We start from the raw sequence: 22,541 nt of genomic DNA, 5'->3' as shown, positions 1-22,541 counted from the left end.
CCATTATTCTACACGAATGAAAACGCTCGCACATCTAGTTAATAATGACTTTATTTGTTTAATAAAATATTTTGCTTTCTTCTACAAAATAACTGTGATAATTTTTGTAACACTATCTTAGATAGATTAGAGATTCTCAGCGATAGAATTCCAAAGCAATCAGAGAATTTCTTCCGTAGTTGTATCTTTAGAATGGAAAGAAACACCAATTTTAGCTTCCGACCTCTTCTAACTCTTCAACTGAAAGCGGAAAATTTGTTCCGAAATATTTTTGGGCATTTTGATCTTCGTAACTGAAGTGATGAAGGATTCAACTCACATCCTCCTGAAAACCTTTTTGCAAACCACGCTGATTTGTTTGTAACCAAAACGATTGTAAAGAATTTAACGGTGTAGTTAAAACCTTAATAATGGACTTAGCTTATAATGCACTATAAGTACAGTGCAGACTTGTAACACGACCCTGAAATGGCCGCAGTGAATTTTACAGAATAGCACTCCGTCAGTACTCCACCATAGAACACATAAACGAAATTAAGGAAATAAAATATATAAAATAGGGAAGAGCTAGATAATCTCAATATCACTGAAATCACCTTCGGTCCAAAGTAGAAAGGTTCCAATGTTTAAAACAATATCAATCTATGAGATCACATATTTACATTTTATGTACAATATGAGATTTTGATCACGTGCCTTTTTTACATACAGCTGACCGGAATAATAAATATTTGCTATTCTTTCCAACATTAAGATGTAACCAAATTTGTTCTTTATTACTATAGTATAAGGTGTACTTTACCATATGCAAGAACTTCTGTATTTCCGTTCAATTAATCTTAGTAGCTTTGGATAAGGTCAAGTCTGAGACAATGTCACGTCGACTTTTAAATGCTTTTATCAAACGTAGATTATTATATTGGTTTTAAATTCATCGTTACATATATCATGTTGCGAAATATGAAAACGACGCTTTTAATTATACTCTGTAATAATTTAAATCAAAGCAAAGATAAAGTATTTTTTGTTATAAAATCTAAATTATGAATTTGCTGTATGACTGAAAATTACTTCTAGGAATTTATTTATTAAACACTGGTTTAAAAGCAGTTAATAAAAATGGATTTAAAAAAAATATGGAATAAGATTTAATTAAAATATATAAAATACAATCATAATATAGTAAAAAAAATAGATATAATAACATACAATTATATTTATGTATAATTTAAATAACAAATAAATGAAGCATATAATTTTAAAAATAGTGTTCCCAAGATAAATAGAGTAAAATAAAATATCTTTATCATAAATAATGCATCAGATACTCAGTATATGAACTGAGATGCTTCTTGGAGATAATTCAATTATTTTTGCGCATTTTGCTTCTGAAGACGCAGACAACGATAACTCGTGCATAAGATTCTTCGCTCGTCTGGTTTTAAAATGTTCCATTTATGATAGATCGTGTTTTTTTTCAAAAATCACATCTAAAAGCTTTGGATCATGAATTTTTACGTTATTGAACTGATTTAGATAAAACTTTGGTCTTGTTTCCTATATATTATTAAAGCCAAGGCTTCATGGTTTGATAAATGTTTAAATTTATTGTAATAATGAGTACAGATGACACTAGTGATAGAATAATGTACGTTAACAGGTTTTTTACCATCTTTACCTCACTTATGTATGAGTGGGTTGCATAAAAATTGCAGAAATTTTACCTTGCTTACAAATATTTTGATACTAAGTTTCCACACTGTACTCAAAAATCATATTCACTGACTAAACTCAACATTATAAATGTAAATTTTACGTCATCATTAAAAGCTCCAAGTAAAGCTTAATTTCGTTACTTTGCTTGCATGAAATGTTTTACGTACAGGCTACAAAATAACTTATAACATTTTAAACATCGACTTCTTTTTTGTGTATATTATTTTTATAAAATATAATATTGGAGCTAAGATTAAGTTAGATATTTAATATTTGGACGTAATTACAATCTTTCATCGAATAAGTTTAAAAACAGACTCATAGTAATGAAGAAATTTAAGAATTTAAATTGCAAAATAATATACAAAATGTAGGTACATTTATAAAACCTAAAAGCAATTTCATAATATTTCGTGTACAAGTCAAACTTATTGGCCGTATCTTTATATTTTCTGAAAAACTTCTTCTCTCTTTATTACTTTTCCGTTTACGCGAGATCAAACAAAAGTTCTTATTTGTTTCATATCCTATATACGTACAGTTTAGGAATTTTATAGCATATTTAATATAATTATATAATAAGTGAGACGAATGGAATTATTTCGTATTTATACTAAGTTTGACGGCTACTTAAATTCTATGATACGTTATTGTTTATCACAAATGAAAGAAAATATCTAAAATTAATATTTTAGATATAATTTATAACTTAAATAATGCAGATATTTTTTATACGGTGACACGTCACTCGGAAAGATTGAAATATTAAATACTAAAATACAAGAATAAAAAATCAATATTACAGTATGTAACGGGCATAAAACTTAAGATATATGAAGTATTCCCTTGAAATAATAACAAAACAACGAACGTTAGACAAAGCCTGTTAACAAATTCGTTTTCAGCCGATTGATTTATGCGAATCGACTAAACAGCTCAAGTGAAGCGGTAACTAATATGGATGCTCAAATTGAACGAACAACTTAATCTGGAACAAACATTGCTGGCTGTCGCGTGATCATCACGAGCCCATAATAAAAACAAACTGCCGGAGAATTTACAATCTAGACGTACCAAAGGGTTGGGTGCGGTTTAAGTTGTAGGATACAGCGGGTTGAGACATATTTTTATATATAAAGTTTATTAGATTATTAACCGTCCATCCTAGTTATAATAATTTCACTGTAGGAAGGTTTATAGAAAATTAAATTTATAAATTGGTAGTTTAAAGATGATGATGGTCATCGTCCAGGTTAATCAAAATGAAAACTTATCATAGGAAAGTTTTTCTTTGTGGAAATTGTAGGACAGATAATTCCAATAGTTTAATCTTGTCAATTTTTTTATATTTTCTTTTTAAAGGAATGATTAGATATTTTTTATAAAAAGTTGATGGGCAGGTGATAATAATGTTAACCTTTTTTGTTGTGGTAAAGCTATTTATATAAAAATACTATTTACGATATTTTGATTTTTTTTCAACATATCTTTTTGTGAATTTGAATATAATGCGATCATCCGCCACTGCACCCCAAACCCAGCGCTATTTTATACATTACATGAAGCAATATTTGAGTTATTCATACACAATAACTACGTACACATAATTTCAGATTTTACATTTCATTTAAATAGATTTATTAATTATAGAATTCTGAATCGGGATGAGAAGAAATACGTCTTATTAATTCTGGTACTATTTAAATTCATTCGTTATTAACCGTTTTAGAATCCAAATACGTACAATTTCCGCTTCATCTCGTAACACGTACCACAACCAAATGGCATAATTCGAAACAACAGTGGCATATGCAAATTTTAACTCCAAGAGCCGAATTCAATTTGTCAACCCCAAACTGCTGTTTTTACAACACTTCCACCGCAGCTTAAGGATTTATGAACCTTAAGTGATGTTAATAAAGGCCGGAATCGAAAAGCAGTCACGAGTTTGCTTGATGAAGAAAACACATGTATTTAATGTAATAACAGTTATGCGAATAGCGATAAAGTGGAGTTGAAACGGGCTGGGACTGGAGCTGGGGACTCTTTTATTTATATCTCGTAACTAAACATGTCTTAAAACACACATATATATATATTAGATAATTTATCTTAATTCAATATTAAAAATATGTTTGTGTTTGTTTTTTTGTGCACTTCCATGACCCTTTGATAATCGAAGAAAATCTTTGACAGTGATTAATTTGGATATAATAAATAAGCACATATATTAATCTCATCTTTTAATTTCATACAAAAGTCCAAAATATCAAACAATATTTAAATTAATTAAAAGCTATTTATTTGTTATTACTTTTCGATGAAAAGGACGTTTATAATCAAGAAACTTGATTATGGTTGATCAAAAAAAATTGTCAGGTATAAAAAATTAAATATATATTTTACTAATTTGTTTTTTTTTTCTAATTTAAACTAATCTGTTTATATTTGTCATAATTAAATAAATCTGATAATAATCATCCAAGGTTCATTGTAATCTAATGTAGAAGTAACGGCAAGTAAATAAATCGCATAATAAGTAAGTACGCCAAGTTATCTTCCTCGCAAACGTTACTCAGTACTCAGTACTCAGGACTCATTGTGTGATGTAATCATTATAAAGCATGAAGGAAACCTTTCAACTTGTTAGTTCGTACTGAGCGTATGATAATCTCAGTTAACTGTACAAACACACAAGTAACCTGAGTAAATAACTATTATATTTGCTTTGAATGTTTAATTTGTTTCCGATGAGGTTGCAAGCGAAAAACGGATTGTTATTTAAGCAAATAGAAAATGAAGTTTCGGCTTTTGAGGTTAATGTTGTTGAGACAAGCTTACGATGATATTATCGCACTGAATTTATTAAATTAAATGTAAAATTTATTACATTATATATTTTAATATAACAATATATTTATTTATTGGTAAACACTTTACTTATTGAGGTTAAAATGACTTTTAAACAAGAATCTTTTATATGCAATGTAAGTAAATTAATTCTGTTGTTTGTTCTGAAAAAGTTTAAAATCCATTAACAAAATTTGTACGTATATATATTTTTATAAATATTTTATTACGAATGATACATTTGTACATAAAGATTGAAAGCTTTTTGTCAAATAGACTAAGTTTGAAAGTTTAGTTGATAAAGAGGCTGCGACAATAAAGAAGTCCCAGGATCGAATTCTGTTCGGGTATAAATTAATTCATATAATTTCAATCTATGCATAAAGTTCCATATTTTTTATATAATTAATAATAAATCATAAAGTTTGAGCTGTATTTTTGGCTGGGTAAGTCTCAATGCAAATGATGAGGCAACTTTTATCAAATTCAATAGTTATGTAACCGTTTTACCTTTCCATGGTGTGAGGTGTTGTCGTGATGCGCGTCCAATTGTTCGGGCAGTTCCGTGGTGACGTCATGACCATGTCTGTGGGCACACCGACCAGGTATCTGCAAGCATATCAAGATTATATGACTGTCTTGTAAAACCAAAACAATATTAAGTTCATATAAATGTCTAAAAGGTACATGATTTTGAATATAACGTGTAAGTTATAGGTACACAAAGATTTTGTTATAAATTTGAAATTTATAAATACAAATTTAACGTGTAAATATTTTTGTGGATATTTTTGTGGATATTTTTGTGGCGCTTCTTATATTAATTTTTTTTTATATTCTGTGGTAGAAAACTGTGCGATTATAAATGTGTTGTAAAATGTTTGCTGACAAATTGCAATCGAATTTGTGCTTGCATTGATTAGCCGAAAACTTATTTTATCCTTAGGATCTTTTTACTAGATGTTGTTTCCAAGATATAAAAAAAACTATAAATGTATTGTATATATACCTATACAAAAATAACTCACTGATTATTAGTTCTAGTACACATTTAACTATAATTGTGTACATATGTGCTTCACAAAGCATATCCGCGGGCTGAAACCGTTCCAGAGCAAATATTTACAAACAGATCTAATATAGGTATAGATCTGGCTGGACTGCAATATGCTCTAACAGCATCGTGTCCAATAGAGCGGTCTAAAATATCGATAAAGCTGTCGTTTGCAGCGTAATGTTTTCAACTTACTATCAACAACGAACAAAATGTATTGCATTCAGACGGCCTTAAATTTATAGGAGGCTGTCAACGAATGTAATGTTGCAACAAAAAATATGTAAATTTTATTTTACAATACTGATAACATGAGAATAATTTATTTCGAAACGCAGTTATGATATTTTGACATGCTAATATTGTTTTAATGAATAAGCCTGTTGGTCGTATATATATATATATATAAAGTTATTTATATTTTAAGCAAATGATACTTAAAAGAATTAAAGAATTTCCGTATCCTTAAATTATAAATAATAATACCAAAAATCCTATATATATATCAAGGATTAACTCTGTATTTCCAAGCAGTAAGTTAAAATAAGCGATATAGATATAAAATACCATAACATATTGGTTGTTTTTTTATTCTTTGTAAAATTTGGTTTGCTTAACAATTTTTTTTTAGTTACGGTTTTCACTATCAAGACAAGCGAAGAAATTTATTCTCATATAATAACAAGGAGACGTAGCTGTCGACTTGGACGATAAAAAATATTTTATTTCACTTACATATTATAAGTTGGATATAAAAAAAAATGTCATTGAAATTTGATCGCCATTTTAGAAACTAGGGGAACATTGTCGATTGTTGGTAAATTATCAACCCACCAACCAATTTGACACAATATTTTTTATTGGCCTCATCGCATCGATCGAAACCTTTGTCTAATGCACTGAAAGAGTTCAGTGGGTCGGATAATACAGCATCCGGACCAAGTGATAAGAATCCAAGATTCACCATTAAACTTCTATTGATACTCTTATAATATCTTCTTCCTTATTAATTTTTATTTTATTGTTCACTCTGAGGGTAGGGTGAAGTTTAATATTCGAAGTTTAATGTTATTATGTTATTACAATTTGTCTATTGAACCGATCATTCCTTTGTTGTGATTGATTTCTTGATTTCTTATTGCTCTTTCTGTTTACAATCTCATAGTTTCGTCTTAGTCTTTTAACTAATTACTAAATAAATACGAACGAATTACATAATAATTACAACCAAAATATACGTTACCCTTAATATACTAACATACAAGTTTCTATTATTGTTCCATAGACTAAAAACGATATGTGTGTATGTGTGTGTGTGTATTGTGTATTGGAACATTTTCAAAATCCTTAAAAAGGAGTCGATAATTTATTTTTGTTAATATGAAGAAACCTTCAGTAACCAATAAATACTCATTTGTTATAAATGATTTATACTGGCACCTTTAATCTTGGAAATCAATACAGCACATAATTCGAAAGATTCTAAGATATTAATTAATGTTAAAGATTCTTAAATTAAATCAGATTCTGTTACAAATGTGAAATGAAAGCAAACATATAATCTGTTCGGTTTTATTATAAATACAATTTATTTTGCAGCCAATAATGATACATTTAATAAGTCAATGTATAAAGTTACTGCTATTAGCTGTAAAATGAAACGATGCGGATATAATAGGATTTACAAAATGTTTTCATGTGCGATTTACGGGTATGTTCGATATTGCTTTGTATTAAGTCGATTAATATTTCGAATTAATGAACGGCCGAATGAAAGCTTTGTTACACATTGTTTTTGCTTCATTCCAGATGTGATGACGTATTTAATCTCATGTTTGACGTCATCAACTCGGGACAGCCGAGTTCTATTTTTAGTCTAGGCGGATCTAGAGTCTAGACTGCACGTCTGTCTGAGAACCTTTGCAGGTGTCTCATTGAGTTTCGTTGTTATTGTTGCTTTAAACGATCTTCAACTCCTATTTTAAAGGACTTTAATACAATCCTATGTAAGAAATATCTTAGTAACTAGATACGTCTTACGACGTTTGTTTTAACTTAGCTAACAATATTCTTTACTTTAACGAAACTATAAAGTTTTGCAAGTGTTTCAACGAAAGAATAAATTATACATGCGTCTTTACAAACTTTTCAATTTAAAATAAAAGGAAGAATATTTAAATTTCACTTTATTACAGAAGTCGTATTTTTCAAACAAATAAAATAATACTACAATTAATGATTAACTGTATACTAAAGTTATATTACATAAATTACGGATATTTGAAGAAAGTTCAAGAATTCAACTAAATCATTTGGTTTCCGTTGCTAACCAAATCCATAGCAACGAGATAACAATACTCACCGTAGCAACCTGTTTGTTCGATAATACGGAATTTACATTAGCGCAGATTGATCGTAAAGCAACCAAAATGGTTATCCTACATGTAAAAAGAGGCGACGAAAACCAGTTCCTCTATGAGACGACAGTGAATAGTTCCGTTGATGATGTTGTTAGAGGTGTGACGGCTATATTCAATGGGAGGCTGAAGGTAACGAGGATTTGCTATGAAATGGAAGAATTGCAGAAACACGGCACCTTCCTACCACCGGAAATGCAGGGATTGAATGATGATCAGGTATTCAAATATACTTTTAGTGTTTTTTCATAGAAGGCATTTTAATTTTTTAGAAATTTCTCAAAAAAAAAATATTTTTTTTTGGACATGATTCGCATTATTTATTTTACAGTTTAACTATTATTAAAGAAGGAAATCAAATTTTTGACGTTTCTTCCATGATAACGGTAACTGGAAAGTTATAGGAACCAAATACTAATAATAACGCATTATGTGCAAGAAAAAAAATATATACAAAAATATAAGTTCCTTTAGACATTATTGTGTATGTAAATTATTTTCTTTTTCATAAATTCAATATATTGTTAGGACTCTCTAACATTTGTTTAAAAAAAAATCTGTTTAAAAATATACCAGTCATCCGCAAGTTCACGTTAATGTAAGCAAATTAAAACATACATACTCTAGTAAGTATTATAATGATGTTTACCAACAAAATATTTGTTGAATTTCTATTTGAAGATCAAGGAGCTTAAATTAGAAGATCCTTGGGCAAAGCGTTGTGCTCCCGTGGGATATATTGAAGCAAAGGACGAAATGTGTCGTAGGTGTGGTTTGGCTCCTCCGCCCAACCTTCAAGAAGTACTCAAGAAGGCTGCAGAGACAGCTAAAGAGATCATTAGCAAGAAACATGTAAGACGTGCCTTAATAAAATATTAGGAAAATTGTTTTAATCGAGTACTCTTTACGTTTCTGTCTTATTTAAGATAGATTAATTGCTCCGTCATATTATTATATTATAATGTAATACGAGGTATTTAAATATTAAATTTAATGAAGAAGTATATTTAAAAAGAAAAGCCTAAAATATATCTCATATTCATCTGTCGTGAACAAACTATCTTTATTATAAATCTGGCCAAGTTCCGTTTTGCACGATTCGGTTTGACGGTGCAATTCTTCTAAAAGGTATGTGGCTTTTGCCAAAAATCTGACAAATTTGTTCCATTTGATAAAAGTTAGCACAGACCTCTTATTTTCTTACTTTACTATTCTTATTTTAACCCTTTCCAACTTTGCGTTTTTGGCGCATACGCTTCATTTCTGCCGCAATAGAGTAAAATGTCTGAGTTAATTAAAACTTAATATTTTTTTTAGAGAATAGTTAACTTTAAATTATTATTTGATACAATTTATTTAAGACATTGTATGATTAAAACGGTAGGTTAGAGTCTAAATCAGATATTAACAAAAAAAACATAACCATACAGGTTGATCTTCGTAAATGCCTGACCCAAAAAGACGTTTCTAGAGCACTCGATGAGCTTCGAGGTGCAACTAAGATAGTTTTCCCAGCCGGCCTTCCTCCACACGATCCCGTGCGAATGGAACTTGATAATGTTGAAGATCTATCTGGAACCCAAGCCGCTAATGAGGTGATCGATCCATCCAGGGCATGTCTTTGGACGTGCGGGAAAAAACTATTGAGTGGCAATCTGTTGAGTGATCATCTAGGTAATTTGGTTTTTTACCATCCAGTTTGATTTGACTTCATTTATAAAATATTTCTAGACTTACTAATTATTCTTTAGTCAGTTTTATATTTTATATACGTTTTTTATCTATGTTTTAGGGAAAAATGATAAATCTAAAGTAACAGTCAAGCTATGCTCCGTATCCGAAGGAGCGCCAGGTCGTGAACCAGTACTTACAGAAGAAGAGAGAAAGCAGCTGATGCTTCAAGCATATCGGAAGCAAGAAGAATGGAAGAAATTGGAACAGGACGATGATGATAATTACTTGAACTCAAAGTGGGCTGATGGTCAAAATTTAAAAAGACAGTTCCATGGATTGAATAACATTGATTGGAAACCAATGATTAAGAAATAAGCAGTTGATTGAAAGTCATAATTAAATAAATATCATATGTTTTTCATTGATTACTTTGACTTTTGACAAGTACATAAGAATTAATTTGCTTATGCTATTTGACTTTATTCTTGCTTATGCTCTTTGACTTTATTTTAATTCATTACATTAAAAACGAATAAAAATTAACCATGCATATTTTATTTATTTATGATCTTTGATAACGTAAGATCACAAAAAAAAGACCAAAATATTGAAATTCAAAAAGGGAAAATTAATTATATCAGTTAAGGGAATGAAAATATATAAAAACGTTTTACAGAAAATTAAGATTTATAGCCCGTGTGTGATTAAATAAAGGGTAAGTGTCCGCAAAGTTCATAAAATTATTTCTGTGCAAAATTTTAATGTGGCCAGTGTTTATATGGTAATGTGAGGGGAAGTGGTAATTGCGGACAAGTAAATGTATTGGGGTACAACATTATTTATCCTGTGAAACGCAGACCTCAAAGCACTGGACCATTTCTATTTATACCTAAGGGTATTTCAAACTTTCATAGTGATTTATTCACTGAAGTAGTTTTCTTATGTAAAATATTGCCTAAAGTTCATTGTAAGGTTTTGCATTTCTTATTCACTCATCCTTATTTTAAGTGTACTACTTGGAAAAGTCTATCATATAAATCATAAGATTAAATAAAAATGTAAAGGAAACATCTTATTAAAGATAACAATATATGCCAATTTGTTTAAACGAACAAGTGACTTACAAGTTTTCTTTCACTATTATAAAACTTATTTACGGCTTAAGCTACAAAAATCACGTTCACTATATATATTATATAAAAATGAACCACCAAAGGTACTACATTTTTAAAGAAATTCATCATAAGATTGTTTTCAAAGTCCTCTCTCAAGGTGCTACGAAATCTGTTCAATAAGACAGGAGATTCAAAATATAGAACGAATTTTCAGATCCCGATACGAGTGAAAAGCGTTTATTAAATTTTTATCAAAATTAAGGGATCATTGCCTTTGGAGCTTTAGAAATTTTAGGATTTCTTTTATAAGGTTATCAGTCAAATTATTAAGGAACTCACAAAATGTGCAATGGTAAAACGTAAAAAAAATATCATCATCATGTATTAAAAAACAGGGTCTGATTAAATTTTAACTTATTACTTTAACTCAAAGCTACAAAAAAAATTCAACGTTAACATCTGCTGTGCTTCCAAAGTAAAAGACATATTTCATTTTCAATTGTATTTTCACAACTGACCTCAGTTCCACAAGTTTTCAAACTTACCCTCAATTGAGTTGAAATTGCTTTACAATTATGAAGTACATAAAAGCCTTCACTTTAGATAGACAAAGGCTTCATCGAAAATCAAACAATTCTATTATTAAGATGTTCTAAGACAAAATATTTAATATTCCCATCAATTTATTCTCTCTGAAATAAGATTTGTAAGCAATGCTTTAAACACTTATTAAAGTTTAAGAAATTATATCATTGAAGTGACAAAAAGATAAATAAAAACAGATAATAAAGTCAATAGGAAAGAAATCAATCAATAACTATTATTATTTTTTTGTAATTCATGAAGAAAATTTAAGAAAATATTTTTTGAATTTGGAAAAAAACCTAAAAAATTAAATAAGGTTATATTTCCGTGGGAGGACTTTCCATATTCTCATAACTCATGTTTTAATGATTGAAAGAATTCTTTACAGTTCGTGGAAAATTGATAACAAAAATACACTAGTTTTATTAGGCTTTTTCTTTTATTTTCTTGGCGTTTGATGTTGTATTTTATTTAAGTTACGAAATTTTTCATATCATTTTCTTTATCATTATTTTTCGTTATATATTTATGCATACCATTATAACAGAAATGTTATATTATAATTTTATTGTTATTAAATTTGTAGGATGTTTTAATTGGTGAGTTTTCTACATATAATCGTTTAGATTTTCACCCATATTTTTGGACCTTAAATACAATTTTGTTAGTTTTATTTTATGCTAATGGGATGCAAACGATCATAGGTGACGTTCGCTAACTGTTACCAGTTACCGAATAAGTTCAAAGTTAATTGAGACTGATTCATTCACATTAGCTGAACGCAGCAGAACGACTGTTGAATACGACCTCTCCGCAATGCATTGGCAAACCAAAGAGCATTGAATTAAACTCAACCATTACTTGTTCACACATGACTATTTGTGTGCTGTTTGGTAATATCTAGCTAGCTTGAAATTGTCATATGATATTCATGGAACTATTATATTAATTATATATTTTATTTATTCAATGATAATACGTGTTTTATTTCGATCGTGTCCTGAATGTTAAACTTCATTGAAAGTCGCATACCTAGAAAAATTCTGACATATAATCATATGCATGTATGTAGCAAAGAAAAATATATTATATATGTAATTGGTATTTAATATTATAATGCTCCGATGACGAATGTTTTTCAAGAGTTTCCATTTAGAAGTGTTGGAAGAAAAGTCGATTCCTGTTCATCAAGTTATTTGAGAGAACCACTTGAGTTAGTTAGTTATAATCAAATCACATCGAATCCATACTTATGTAGACCCGTTTATTACAGCAAAATATATAAAAATTTGCTTATTTTTTACAATGAAGTTTCTTTTATACGTGGTAGAGCCTAGCCGTGGTCAAGTAACTACAGATCGAATATGGGCTGGCTCGACCGGGGAAGTACCACTCTCTCTCAGAAGATTGTCGTGAAGTAGTCTTAAATGGCTGCGTTTCGTCCCGTGTTCCTATCCTCCCTCTCCCTAAACAAACAAGGTTGGCAACAGAGATGTTGCGGATGTCCATGAGCGAAGGTGACTACTGCCCACCAAGTAGGCCGTCTGCTCGTTTCCTACCTTTTATATAAAAAAAAATATAATGAAAGTATTTTGATATTTATTCATTCGTTTTTTTTCTCATAGGTTGAAATTTGTATCATCCCAAACATCTCAGTTTATTAATACTGTCAATAGGAAGCTAGTTTTCGTGACGTCAAGTTGGTTCAATACATTATTCTTTTGTTTCAATCACTAGCTAATATAAAATAACAATATAATGACATACAATGACAAAAAAATCCTAAGTTGAAAACCATATAAAATATATATAGTATCATAAACTAAGAGATTTATTTAACAAAAAGTTATTGGGACGGCATCAAATGAGAGTTATAACAATAAAATGCTTTCGGTTGGAAATGAAAACTTCAACTAAACTTTTAAACTTCCAAAGTTTCGTCTCAAAAGCGGCGATAGTTTCGTAGATTTAAGTGGAATTACATCTACTTTCTTATGTCATCATAAGGGAATGATAATGCCGTAATAATAATATAAGAATATAATTTTTAGAAATAAGAAAATTTTATGTGAATATTAATTATATAAAAAGGACTCGGTTTTAGAAAGAGATAATATTTTTTATACATCCTTTCAAAATATTACTTTAAAATGAAATTGAAATTAACATTAAAATACGAGAAAATTCAAAGAAATTATGATGCTCGGAAATCATACTGTTGACATTTCTAGAAATCTGTTTACCACTGCAGAATTTTATTCAACCTATTTCTACAATATCTCAAGTAAATAAAGATCTTTACATTTTTATGTAAACAATAATTAAATGTTTCATTATAGGTATTTCAGTAATTTTAATGTCGAAAACTAAATAAAATTACATCCTTTCATATGTATAAAAAAATTCTTATTTTGTTTAGTCATCATTGTTGCACAATAGCTCCCGGATTTCTATATAAAGATATGACATATAGTAGATATAGTCATTCCATTTAAATCAAAGTTATAAGGGGACCACAATTTAGGGAATAATTAAATTAGAAGTGACTGTACGTGAGCCCTCGTACGTGCGATAATGTGGACTACTTGTATAGCTAGGTTAGTTGTACGAGGTGCTGGAGCGATTGAGATATGATGTAATGATGAATTATAATTACGAACGACAAAAATAAAATAATAATTTATTTATAATGAAATATTTTAAATAACTTTATACATTAAATGTTGAAAAACTTTACAGAGAATATAATGTAATAAAATTGTTTTTCATGATTTTTTTTTTGGTTTATGTCTAGTTTACAATTTCATTACTAGCTACTACTACTACATAGCCTTCGTCTTTTAGGTATAAATTTAAATTCTAAGGTCTTCATTGTCTACTAGTACTATCGAAAAGATTAGAAATTAACAAATCGAATATTTTAATTTAAGTTGATTTTAGATTTTCAGTTTTTATTAATTAATAATTATATAGAATTAACTGAGTTTTTAAAGACTTCGTAGAAACAAATTACTGTAATCTGTTATCTATAAGATTACTTACTGGATGTTTACTAAACGAAGCACAATCTCAGCTATTGCTACGACGTAAGCTGTGCTGAAGGCAAATTTTTCTCAGGATATTGATATTAGCCCAAACACGGATTGCGCGGACTTAAAACATGTCTCTGATTTATTGCTTATATATATATATAAAAATAAAATATTCGTTCTTCATCTTCCGAATATCCTCAATAATTTTATACTGCAATTCATTTTCAATTTATACATATGTATTTAACTGTCATATGTATGTAATTAGGACAAAAATTTATATGTATACAAAGTATCATAATGTATGTGAATAAAATATTATATTTTATCGGATCAATTTCCAAATAATAATAATAATGATAATATATGTAAAAATTAGGAAATTTTGTTATTATTTTAATCAGTACACGAATTATATTTAAAATTACGATATCTTCAATTTGATCATATTTATGTAGGGCCGAATTCAGATTTTATTTTATTTATAAATTATTAAAATAAAATGAAATAAACCTTCGGAATACATTTCTGTTTGTAAACAATCCTCGATTAAAATTTTTAATATATTCAACTCGGACTCGAATCCCCCAATGAATTAACATCAAAGAGCTTTACATTCTAATCTCTGTTAAAAACTGAGCCGTTTATATACTTTTTAGAATTCAAAACAGCATAATCCATTAGCTTTTAATCTGCGAAACTTTTGTAACGGATTAATTATAACTTCATACCTTTTAAGTGAATTAAATCTCAGCCAAGTATCGTGTACTTTGGTGGTTATAAATTGAAATAAATTAAAAAAAATATATTGGTATAAAAATAGAGGGAATTTTATTTGAATGTTCACGTTAGTTATATATACAATTCATTCAAATTAATTTTCAATATTAAATATGGTAGAGTTTTTATGAAATAGATATTTTAAACTAAAATACACTCGAAAGCATAAACAAACACATTACACAACAACTTTTTATTTTAAACTATCCCGGAAAGAATATTTATTTGTCAAGTATGAACAAATAAAACTTCTATAACACTTCATGTAAAATATGATTTTTTGACAATGGCTCAGACGGGTGTAAATAGGTAATCCGAAAAAATACCTTTGACCGTCGGCTTAGATACAGTCAAAGAGCTACAACAAAATCTAATCCGGCCAAGGTCAAACGAGAAGGTATCAACCAATATCCATTTGAATACGTATCCCTCTCTTAATATATGATGCTTAGATTCTTTCTTATAATATTCTTATATAAGTCACATGAAATATTTTGTCCCTAATATTGTAATATTTCTAAGCGAATCCCGGGATCACGTAATTTGTATTCAAATTTACAAATCCTCGATATCTCCCCGAGCCCCAGAGATTATCTCGGAAAGATATTAAATAATCAAATTAATGTTACAGACTTTATTCTAAAACAGACGTTCGGCGACGTAATTATGTCAAGCGTTAGCTTAGAAAATATGCATATTAGGATAAAGCGTGGAGAAGTAGATGATTCTGAAAATAAAAAAATATTATGAACCGTTTATGAAAAAACTAGTTTAAGACTCGACATTTAGTGGTCATGGTGAATAAAATTCGGGCGTGAATACGTTTAACAGTCATAGAAAACTTGCAAAACTTACTTGCGTTACTTGCACAAATCACTTCTTTTTGAATTTCAAATTTAAACAGCTTGTACAGAAAGATCTTTCTGTGAAGGTTTTTATTAAAAAACTGAAACCTTTTTATAGTTTATTACTTTTTAATGTATTCATTATTTTATTAAAAATTTACGCAAATATCTGTTATAATGCTTTATTAAAAGCAGTGTATTCTGTAGTATGTCGGTAAGAAGAGTTGTAGTACCAATACGAAATGTTTTTACTATATTGAAATACACAAACTACGGAAATACAACATATACTTTTCATAAATGTAGGTAAAAATATTTTTAATCTTCGATTCAATTTTCTCACGGAGAGATTATTTAAAATTTCGTTAATTAATATTTATAAGATTTAATAAATAGATTCATCAGTTTACCTGAAATTATTTAAATGACAAATTCTTGGAAGTCCTAAATGTTGAAATGTATAACGACTAGATACGTAAAAATTAATTTAGATTATACTGACTGTATTTTGTATAGAATATTTATGTGTTTAAAGGTTCGTTTTCCACAAGAAAAATATGAGGTAATAGGGTAGATTGGGAATGAGAACTAAGATAATTAAGTTGAATATCATTAGTTATATTATTTTTCAGATCACTTACTATTTTTCTCGTCCGGACGAGATAAGCAAACAAATGATGAGTGAACGAAAATGAGTGAATTTTACATGAAAAATATGAGTACGTGCCAATACATTCCGATCGCACGGAAGGCGCCGTTGATTACAGAACTTTCATGCTAATGATTCAGAAACACAAGAAGGCTTTTACAAACAATATTAATGATAAAGCATTCGCATACATCATTCTTTATTTAACCTGTCCGGGCAACGTGTAATCCGGGCATCATAATATCCTGAACCAATGTACCGTAATGATATGATTGGGTCTAATAAATCTACCGCCGACGTCGATGAATATTGATGGGTCTCATGATATATTTAATATGATTCCATATTTTTTTGCGTTTCAGAATGAGAGCCTTAATATGTCACCATTGATTATCTTTGATTTAAATTTGAAGCGAAGAAGCTGAAATCCTATCATCATGTCAGTAAAACATCATCTAATGGATCCCAATAAATCTTTCTTCTAGTAAACACTTTTAAGGTAAATACTTTACCTCCATACTTTATTTAAACAAACTGCAGCTGTTTTCTCATTTTAAATATTATTCTCAAAGACATCCCATCAGTAGCTTAAGAGTTCCTGAATCCTGGATTTGTATTTCCAACGGAGTCGTTAAAATACAAATCAGTTGAATAAACTACAGTCGATTTTAAATTTCAACATATTCATAAAAACTTTGTAGGACGAACTTTAGACAGGTAAGCAACTAATTAAATTCAAAACAAAAAAGGCGTGCAAAAAACTTGGAATGCAATCCAGCTTTTTAACGACCACTACAATGAATTCACACTAAAGTTTTATGCGAGCCTTCTCGTAATACGTTTTGCTTGGCAAAAACATCATCATGTTGGAGATTGTGAAAAAATTTACGGATCCTACGTATTTTTATGTTACAACATATTGTTGTATAAATAGCATAGTGATATTGGTTGTGGTGTTTATATTCTGAATATTTTTAACGAGATAGCGTTCGACTGTCATTCCACCTTTGAAGAAATGGAGTTGTTTTTTTTTGTGAAAAATGGCACCAATTTGAAAACAACTCGCTTTGTATTATCTACAATAATAAAATGTTGAAACTCCGATGTCCATACACTGTATGATCAGACAATATTTGAGTCGGTTAGTTGTTAAAATAAAACTGAAGTAAAGATATAGTTTTGGTTGTATTTACTATCAATAGAACGAAGGTTTAATGCAAACCTTTGAAATTTTAGAGATGATAGTATTTATAAACACAATAAATACACTTTACCCGTTATATAGTAATAGCAATTAAGTTTGGGGACAAAAAGACAAAGTAAACTATCAAATATGTTTAGTTTCATACTGATGTATATATGTAGTTATTATTTGCGGGTTTTGAAGATAAAAATACTCCTAACATATTTAGGTTTTACTAAATGATCTTGTATTGGTTGGACTGAAAGATATTTATTTGAAATTTGGTATTCAATATGTTGTAGCTTAGGTTTTTCACAGTTAAATTTACTAAAGATGGCATTGAATAAGAATGGTACTAGCCCCTTAAACCTACACTTAGGTCGCAAGTCCCAGGCACTATTGAAGCTCCTCTCCCTGCAACGCGATGGACTCCCCACCCCCACAGTGAATCCATGGAATGCTGAGAAATTTCTGTCTTAGATCATGAAAAATTTATTTGACAACCACACAACGAAAACTCTGTATAAAATCAATTTCTAAAAATATGTTTTAAAAACATAAAAGAAATATCATATTATCATACATATATTTCTACAATAATTTATTTTTTTTTTTTGTTTCAGCAAAAAAAAACTGTAGTTTCATATTCGGTATAATAGAAATAAACTGATTATATAAATAAATTAATATAACCTTTATGGAAAATAATAATAAAATCTCCATTGATTTTATCTGAGTTTCTTAATTTAATTTCATGTTTTAACCATTTCAAATCACGTGTGATCACAACCATGAAACTTTAATTAAAATTGAACGAGTTCGTTTTTAATACGAAATGGGAAGGGCATTAAAATTTATTATCCTGCCATTCTCTTTTTATTTCAATGACGATCGATTTAATTGACAATTCATAAATGACGTTTAGGTGCCTTAGCTTCAAACATTCCAATATATACATATAACTATGGAGATTATCTCGTAATTCGGTTTAAAATTTCAGTCATTGTAATTTACATCTAAGTTCCCACAGATTATTTGAAATGTCGTATTTTTTACAATCGGCGTAACACCTGTTATAAATTTTCTGCGAGAATCAAGCTCTTAATTTAATTCTTAGATTTTAACCTTAAATGATACATAATTAGTAAAATATAAAACATCAGATTGTATTAGCGATAAAATTTGAGTAGGAACGTATGTAGCATTTAATTAAGCCTACAACAGTCCCCAATTATATATAATTTGTATGTATACGAATATAAGGTAAATAATAAATGAAAATTAATTATCTTTTAACGGCACATGTTCAATAAAACCTAGATTCATTTATCACCTTTATATATTATATAAAAACTAATGGCTTTTTAATGAAGTCATATAAATTAACTGTCATTTTAATATTAATAATGAAGTATTTAACGAAACTATTCTCTTTAAACCCTTAACATTCATTATCTTGTTATCAGTTTAATCTCTTTCTTAATCCTTTGGATATAGTTTCAAAGTTTTTTTCCCAGCGAATTCTAGCTGCCTCGTTAAATCCCAAGTCGAGTGCAAAGTTTTACAAACGGAGTAAGTCTTCATGATACTGTACAGCAGTAAAAAACTTGCAACTCGTTCAAGACTACTTAATTGAAGAAGATTTATTGGTGATGAATGGAAGACTTTTATAAAAAATAAACAAGTAAAAGAAAAAAATATTCTCAGAAACAAAAACTGCATTTCCTTTAAAAGCGATATGTAATGAATTAAGTTTGTTGAATGTAGACTTATTCCGCTCTATGATATCAACGTCAGAATCTACCACTATAGTATAAAGTCAAATATTTATAAATTTTGTTGATATACACTCGTCATAAACAACACAAAAAACGGAGAGATACATCACGACAATTTTCCGTAATGTTATCATCACCCTCGAATAAAACCGTTCGAAGTCGTTTACAGCGTATTATGATGAGCTGAGGGCTATTCCCTGGACATACCAATATCCTCTGTCCGCTATAAATAACGTCCTGCGTAAATAATACATCGACAGACCAATCTACTATGAACATAACGCTAAGTATTATAACGCTTACATCCAATACGATTTGTGGCTATGAAAATTATATAACGCACCAAAATGGATTCAATGGTTTTTTTATGATGTTGTTGGAAATTATCAAGTGTTTTTTTTAAATATGTGGTTGTTAAAATTGAATTGCATTAATTTTAAGGTATATATGATATGTTACATGACAGATGACATATGACACATGACACATGACACATGTCATACTAACGGTCAATCAATTTATTCTTAATATAAAATTATGCCAATTATTAAGATTTAGTAGTTATAAATAATATTACTTCAATTATATACTAATTGACTTTTAAATTTTTCCCTACAAATATTATTCCTCTTCTCATCTCAGCTATCGCTTATTGCCATGTCGTGAAATGTTGAAAAATTTTTCAACATCAAGCAATAAATTGAAACTTTTAATGGAAATCATAGTTTAACCATTTTTAAACTTTTAACTAAAGCTAAACGTGTTAGCTGTTACATAGTTAATTAATAACTTTATGGTAAAGTGACATTTTATGGAAACTTGTATTTCGAACTTTATATTCACAATTAGAAATTCCATTGCTGGTTTTATGTATTCTTATATTTTTGTATTATCTTGTATTATATATTATCGGTTCTATATAATGTATATGTATATATATATTCATACATATAGTTATTGTCGATTCTTAACCTACTGCATCACCTGTATGCATATGTGTATAGCGTATTAAAAATCAATGTAGTAAATAAAACGCCTTTTAAATTATATTCACACTTTAAACCCGATTTAAATTATCACATTCGGGTTTAAAAGTCACCGTTGCGATCAAGTGCCAGAATATCAATAATTAAAATACTCGACACCACGACTGTTAATTTGTGATATTTCAATATTTCAATATTAATGATTGAAATTAAATTATATAATTGGAAATATTTTCCAGGATACAGTTTTTAATTAATGTTATGTTGATACAAAGGGAAACTTCACAAAGAATATTATTTTAACAAACGTCGATAACGCCGTAACAGAAGTCTTGCTTGATTGACAATTGGGTCTGTAATTAAAAGCAATATTTTGATCAAAGGCCTATTTCATTCGGCCGTCAGAAGCAAGACGTCTCAAAGGAAACGCCATGACTGAAGTTATCGACATAGTAAGGTGCGGATATTAGTTGGAAGAACAAACAGACGTTTCGGGATTAACTTGACATATCGATAAATTGGTAATGCCTAAGACAATTTATACAATTATTGCTCGCAATTAGGGAGAATATTGATAAAGAACAGAAAAAATCTATTTTACCAACTTATTATTACATCATTAACCAAACGTACGCAAAAAAAAAACTATACGTACATAAAATACTGCAAATATCTTTTTGTCCTATAATTATTTATGGATTGGAAAGAAACCTATACATACGTATGTACATTTTAATTTTATTGTTCAAATTCCAATTCAAAATAAACAACTTACTTTATAATAACATGAAAGAGAATTTTGTATTGTACATTTCTTACTAGGATTTAATATTAAAAAAAATTAAGAGTGAATCATAGGAATAAATGAAATGAAAAATATTTCAATTAAACCTTTATTTTCCATTACTAAGAGTCAGCTTGTATTGATATTTTTTTAATATACAGCTTTTGTTCTTAAAGATTTGAATGACAATATTTCCATTTACACTTCCATGTTTTGTCTATCTTAACATCAATCTATAGGTTATAGAATTATTTATTATTATATTATAATATATTCAGAACTCTGTTTGCTCTGAATTTAGTACGTGATGAATTTTTATGTAACTCTCCATGTGCTCAGAAATAATGTGTTTCTAGTCATGACTTATTATATGTAGGACTCTATGTACTAAAAATGATACAAATGACTATTGCAAATGTTGTTAATATCCGTAACTTAACTGGTCTTATTTTGATGATGACCTAATGAGTTTAGAAATTTATTTATTTTAAAAGATTACTATTGTTAGATCGTGTTTGCATTTTGATTATTTAATATAGCCTGTATCTGACGTGTTTGAGTGGAACAGCTTCAGAATTTTTTTAATTGCTAAGTATTTTACTCTTTCAATATAAAAAAATATATATATTGAAAGAGTAAAATTTTTGGGCAAGAACGGAGTATGTAGGGAAATAACTGTATATATTTCACTCGTATTTAGTTTAACTATGATTTCATAAAAATTGTATAGATTCAATAAATTTATAGTTTTCGTATGTTGAAGATACTTTTAAAGAAAACCATTTAGCTTTTCAACGTAAATAAGCCAGAAACAAACACTCTTTAAAATGTTTACGAAATGTGTATAAAATTTTAGATAAGAAAATTACATGTTTTGTATGAACATAAAAATATATTTTTATATAAACTACACCAGAACTAGTTTCCTGATAATCGTAACATCTCATTAGGGAACATTCAATGTAACTTTAGCACTTTGAATTAAAACAGGAAGAAGTTTCAACGCTGAAACTCGGAATGACTTTCGTTTCAACCACCTGAATTTTTTTTGTAGAATTATTTTATTGGATATTGTTTTTTTAATTTAAAGTTA

General features: G+C 28.7%; 2 protein-coding genes across 8 annotated transcripts in view; one reads left to right on the top strand and one right to left on the bottom strand.

Moving 5' to 3' along the window:
• LOC116773705 (protein madd-4) overlaps positions 1-22,541 on the bottom strand; it is a 197,792-nt gene that overhangs the window by 52,611 nt on the left and 122,640 nt on the right. For all 7 annotated transcript variants that reach the window (XM_061528818.1, XM_061528822.1, XM_061528821.1 and 4 more), the window contains one exon: positions 5,077-5,175. In XM_061528818.1, coding sequence (XP_061384802.1) covers positions 5,077-5,175 — 99 coding nt within the window. The remainder of the gene's footprint in view (positions 1-5,076; positions 5,176-22,541) is intronic.
• LOC116773709 (cilia- and flagella-associated protein 298-A) lies at positions 7,963-10,248 on the top strand. Its single transcript, XM_032666216.2, has 4 exons — positions 7,963-8,256; positions 8,719-8,889; positions 9,468-9,711; positions 9,830-10,248. The coding sequence occupies exons 1-4, from the start codon at positions 8,050-8,052 to the stop codon at positions 10,084-10,086; spliced, it is 879 nt and encodes a 292-aa protein (XP_032522107.1). The 5' UTR covers positions 7,963-8,049; the 3' UTR covers positions 10,087-10,248.

This window comes from Danaus plexippus (genome assembly GCF_018135715.1).
Source record: "Danaus plexippus chromosome 22 unlocalized genomic scaffold, MEX_DaPlex mxdp_33, whole genome shotgun sequence".
Taxonomy (NCBI): Eukaryota; Metazoa; Arthropoda; class Insecta; order Lepidoptera; family Nymphalidae; genus Danaus; species Danaus plexippus.
Note: the sequence above shows the minus strand (reverse complement) of the source record. Positions and strands in the feature narration are given on the sequence as shown.

Coding starts and splice junctions, on each gene's coding strand:
- LOC116773709 (XM_032666216.2), top strand. CDS start 8,050: ATGGTTATCCTACATGTAAAAAGAGGCGACGAAAACCAGTTCCTCTAT. Junction 8,257..8,718: donor AGGGATTGAATGATGATCAG/GTATTCAAATAT, acceptor TTCTATTTGAAG/ATCAAGGAGCTTAAATTAGA. Junction 8,890..9,467: donor AGATCATTAGCAAGAAACAT/GTAAGACGTGCC, acceptor ATAACCATACAG/GTTGATCTTCGTAAATGCCT.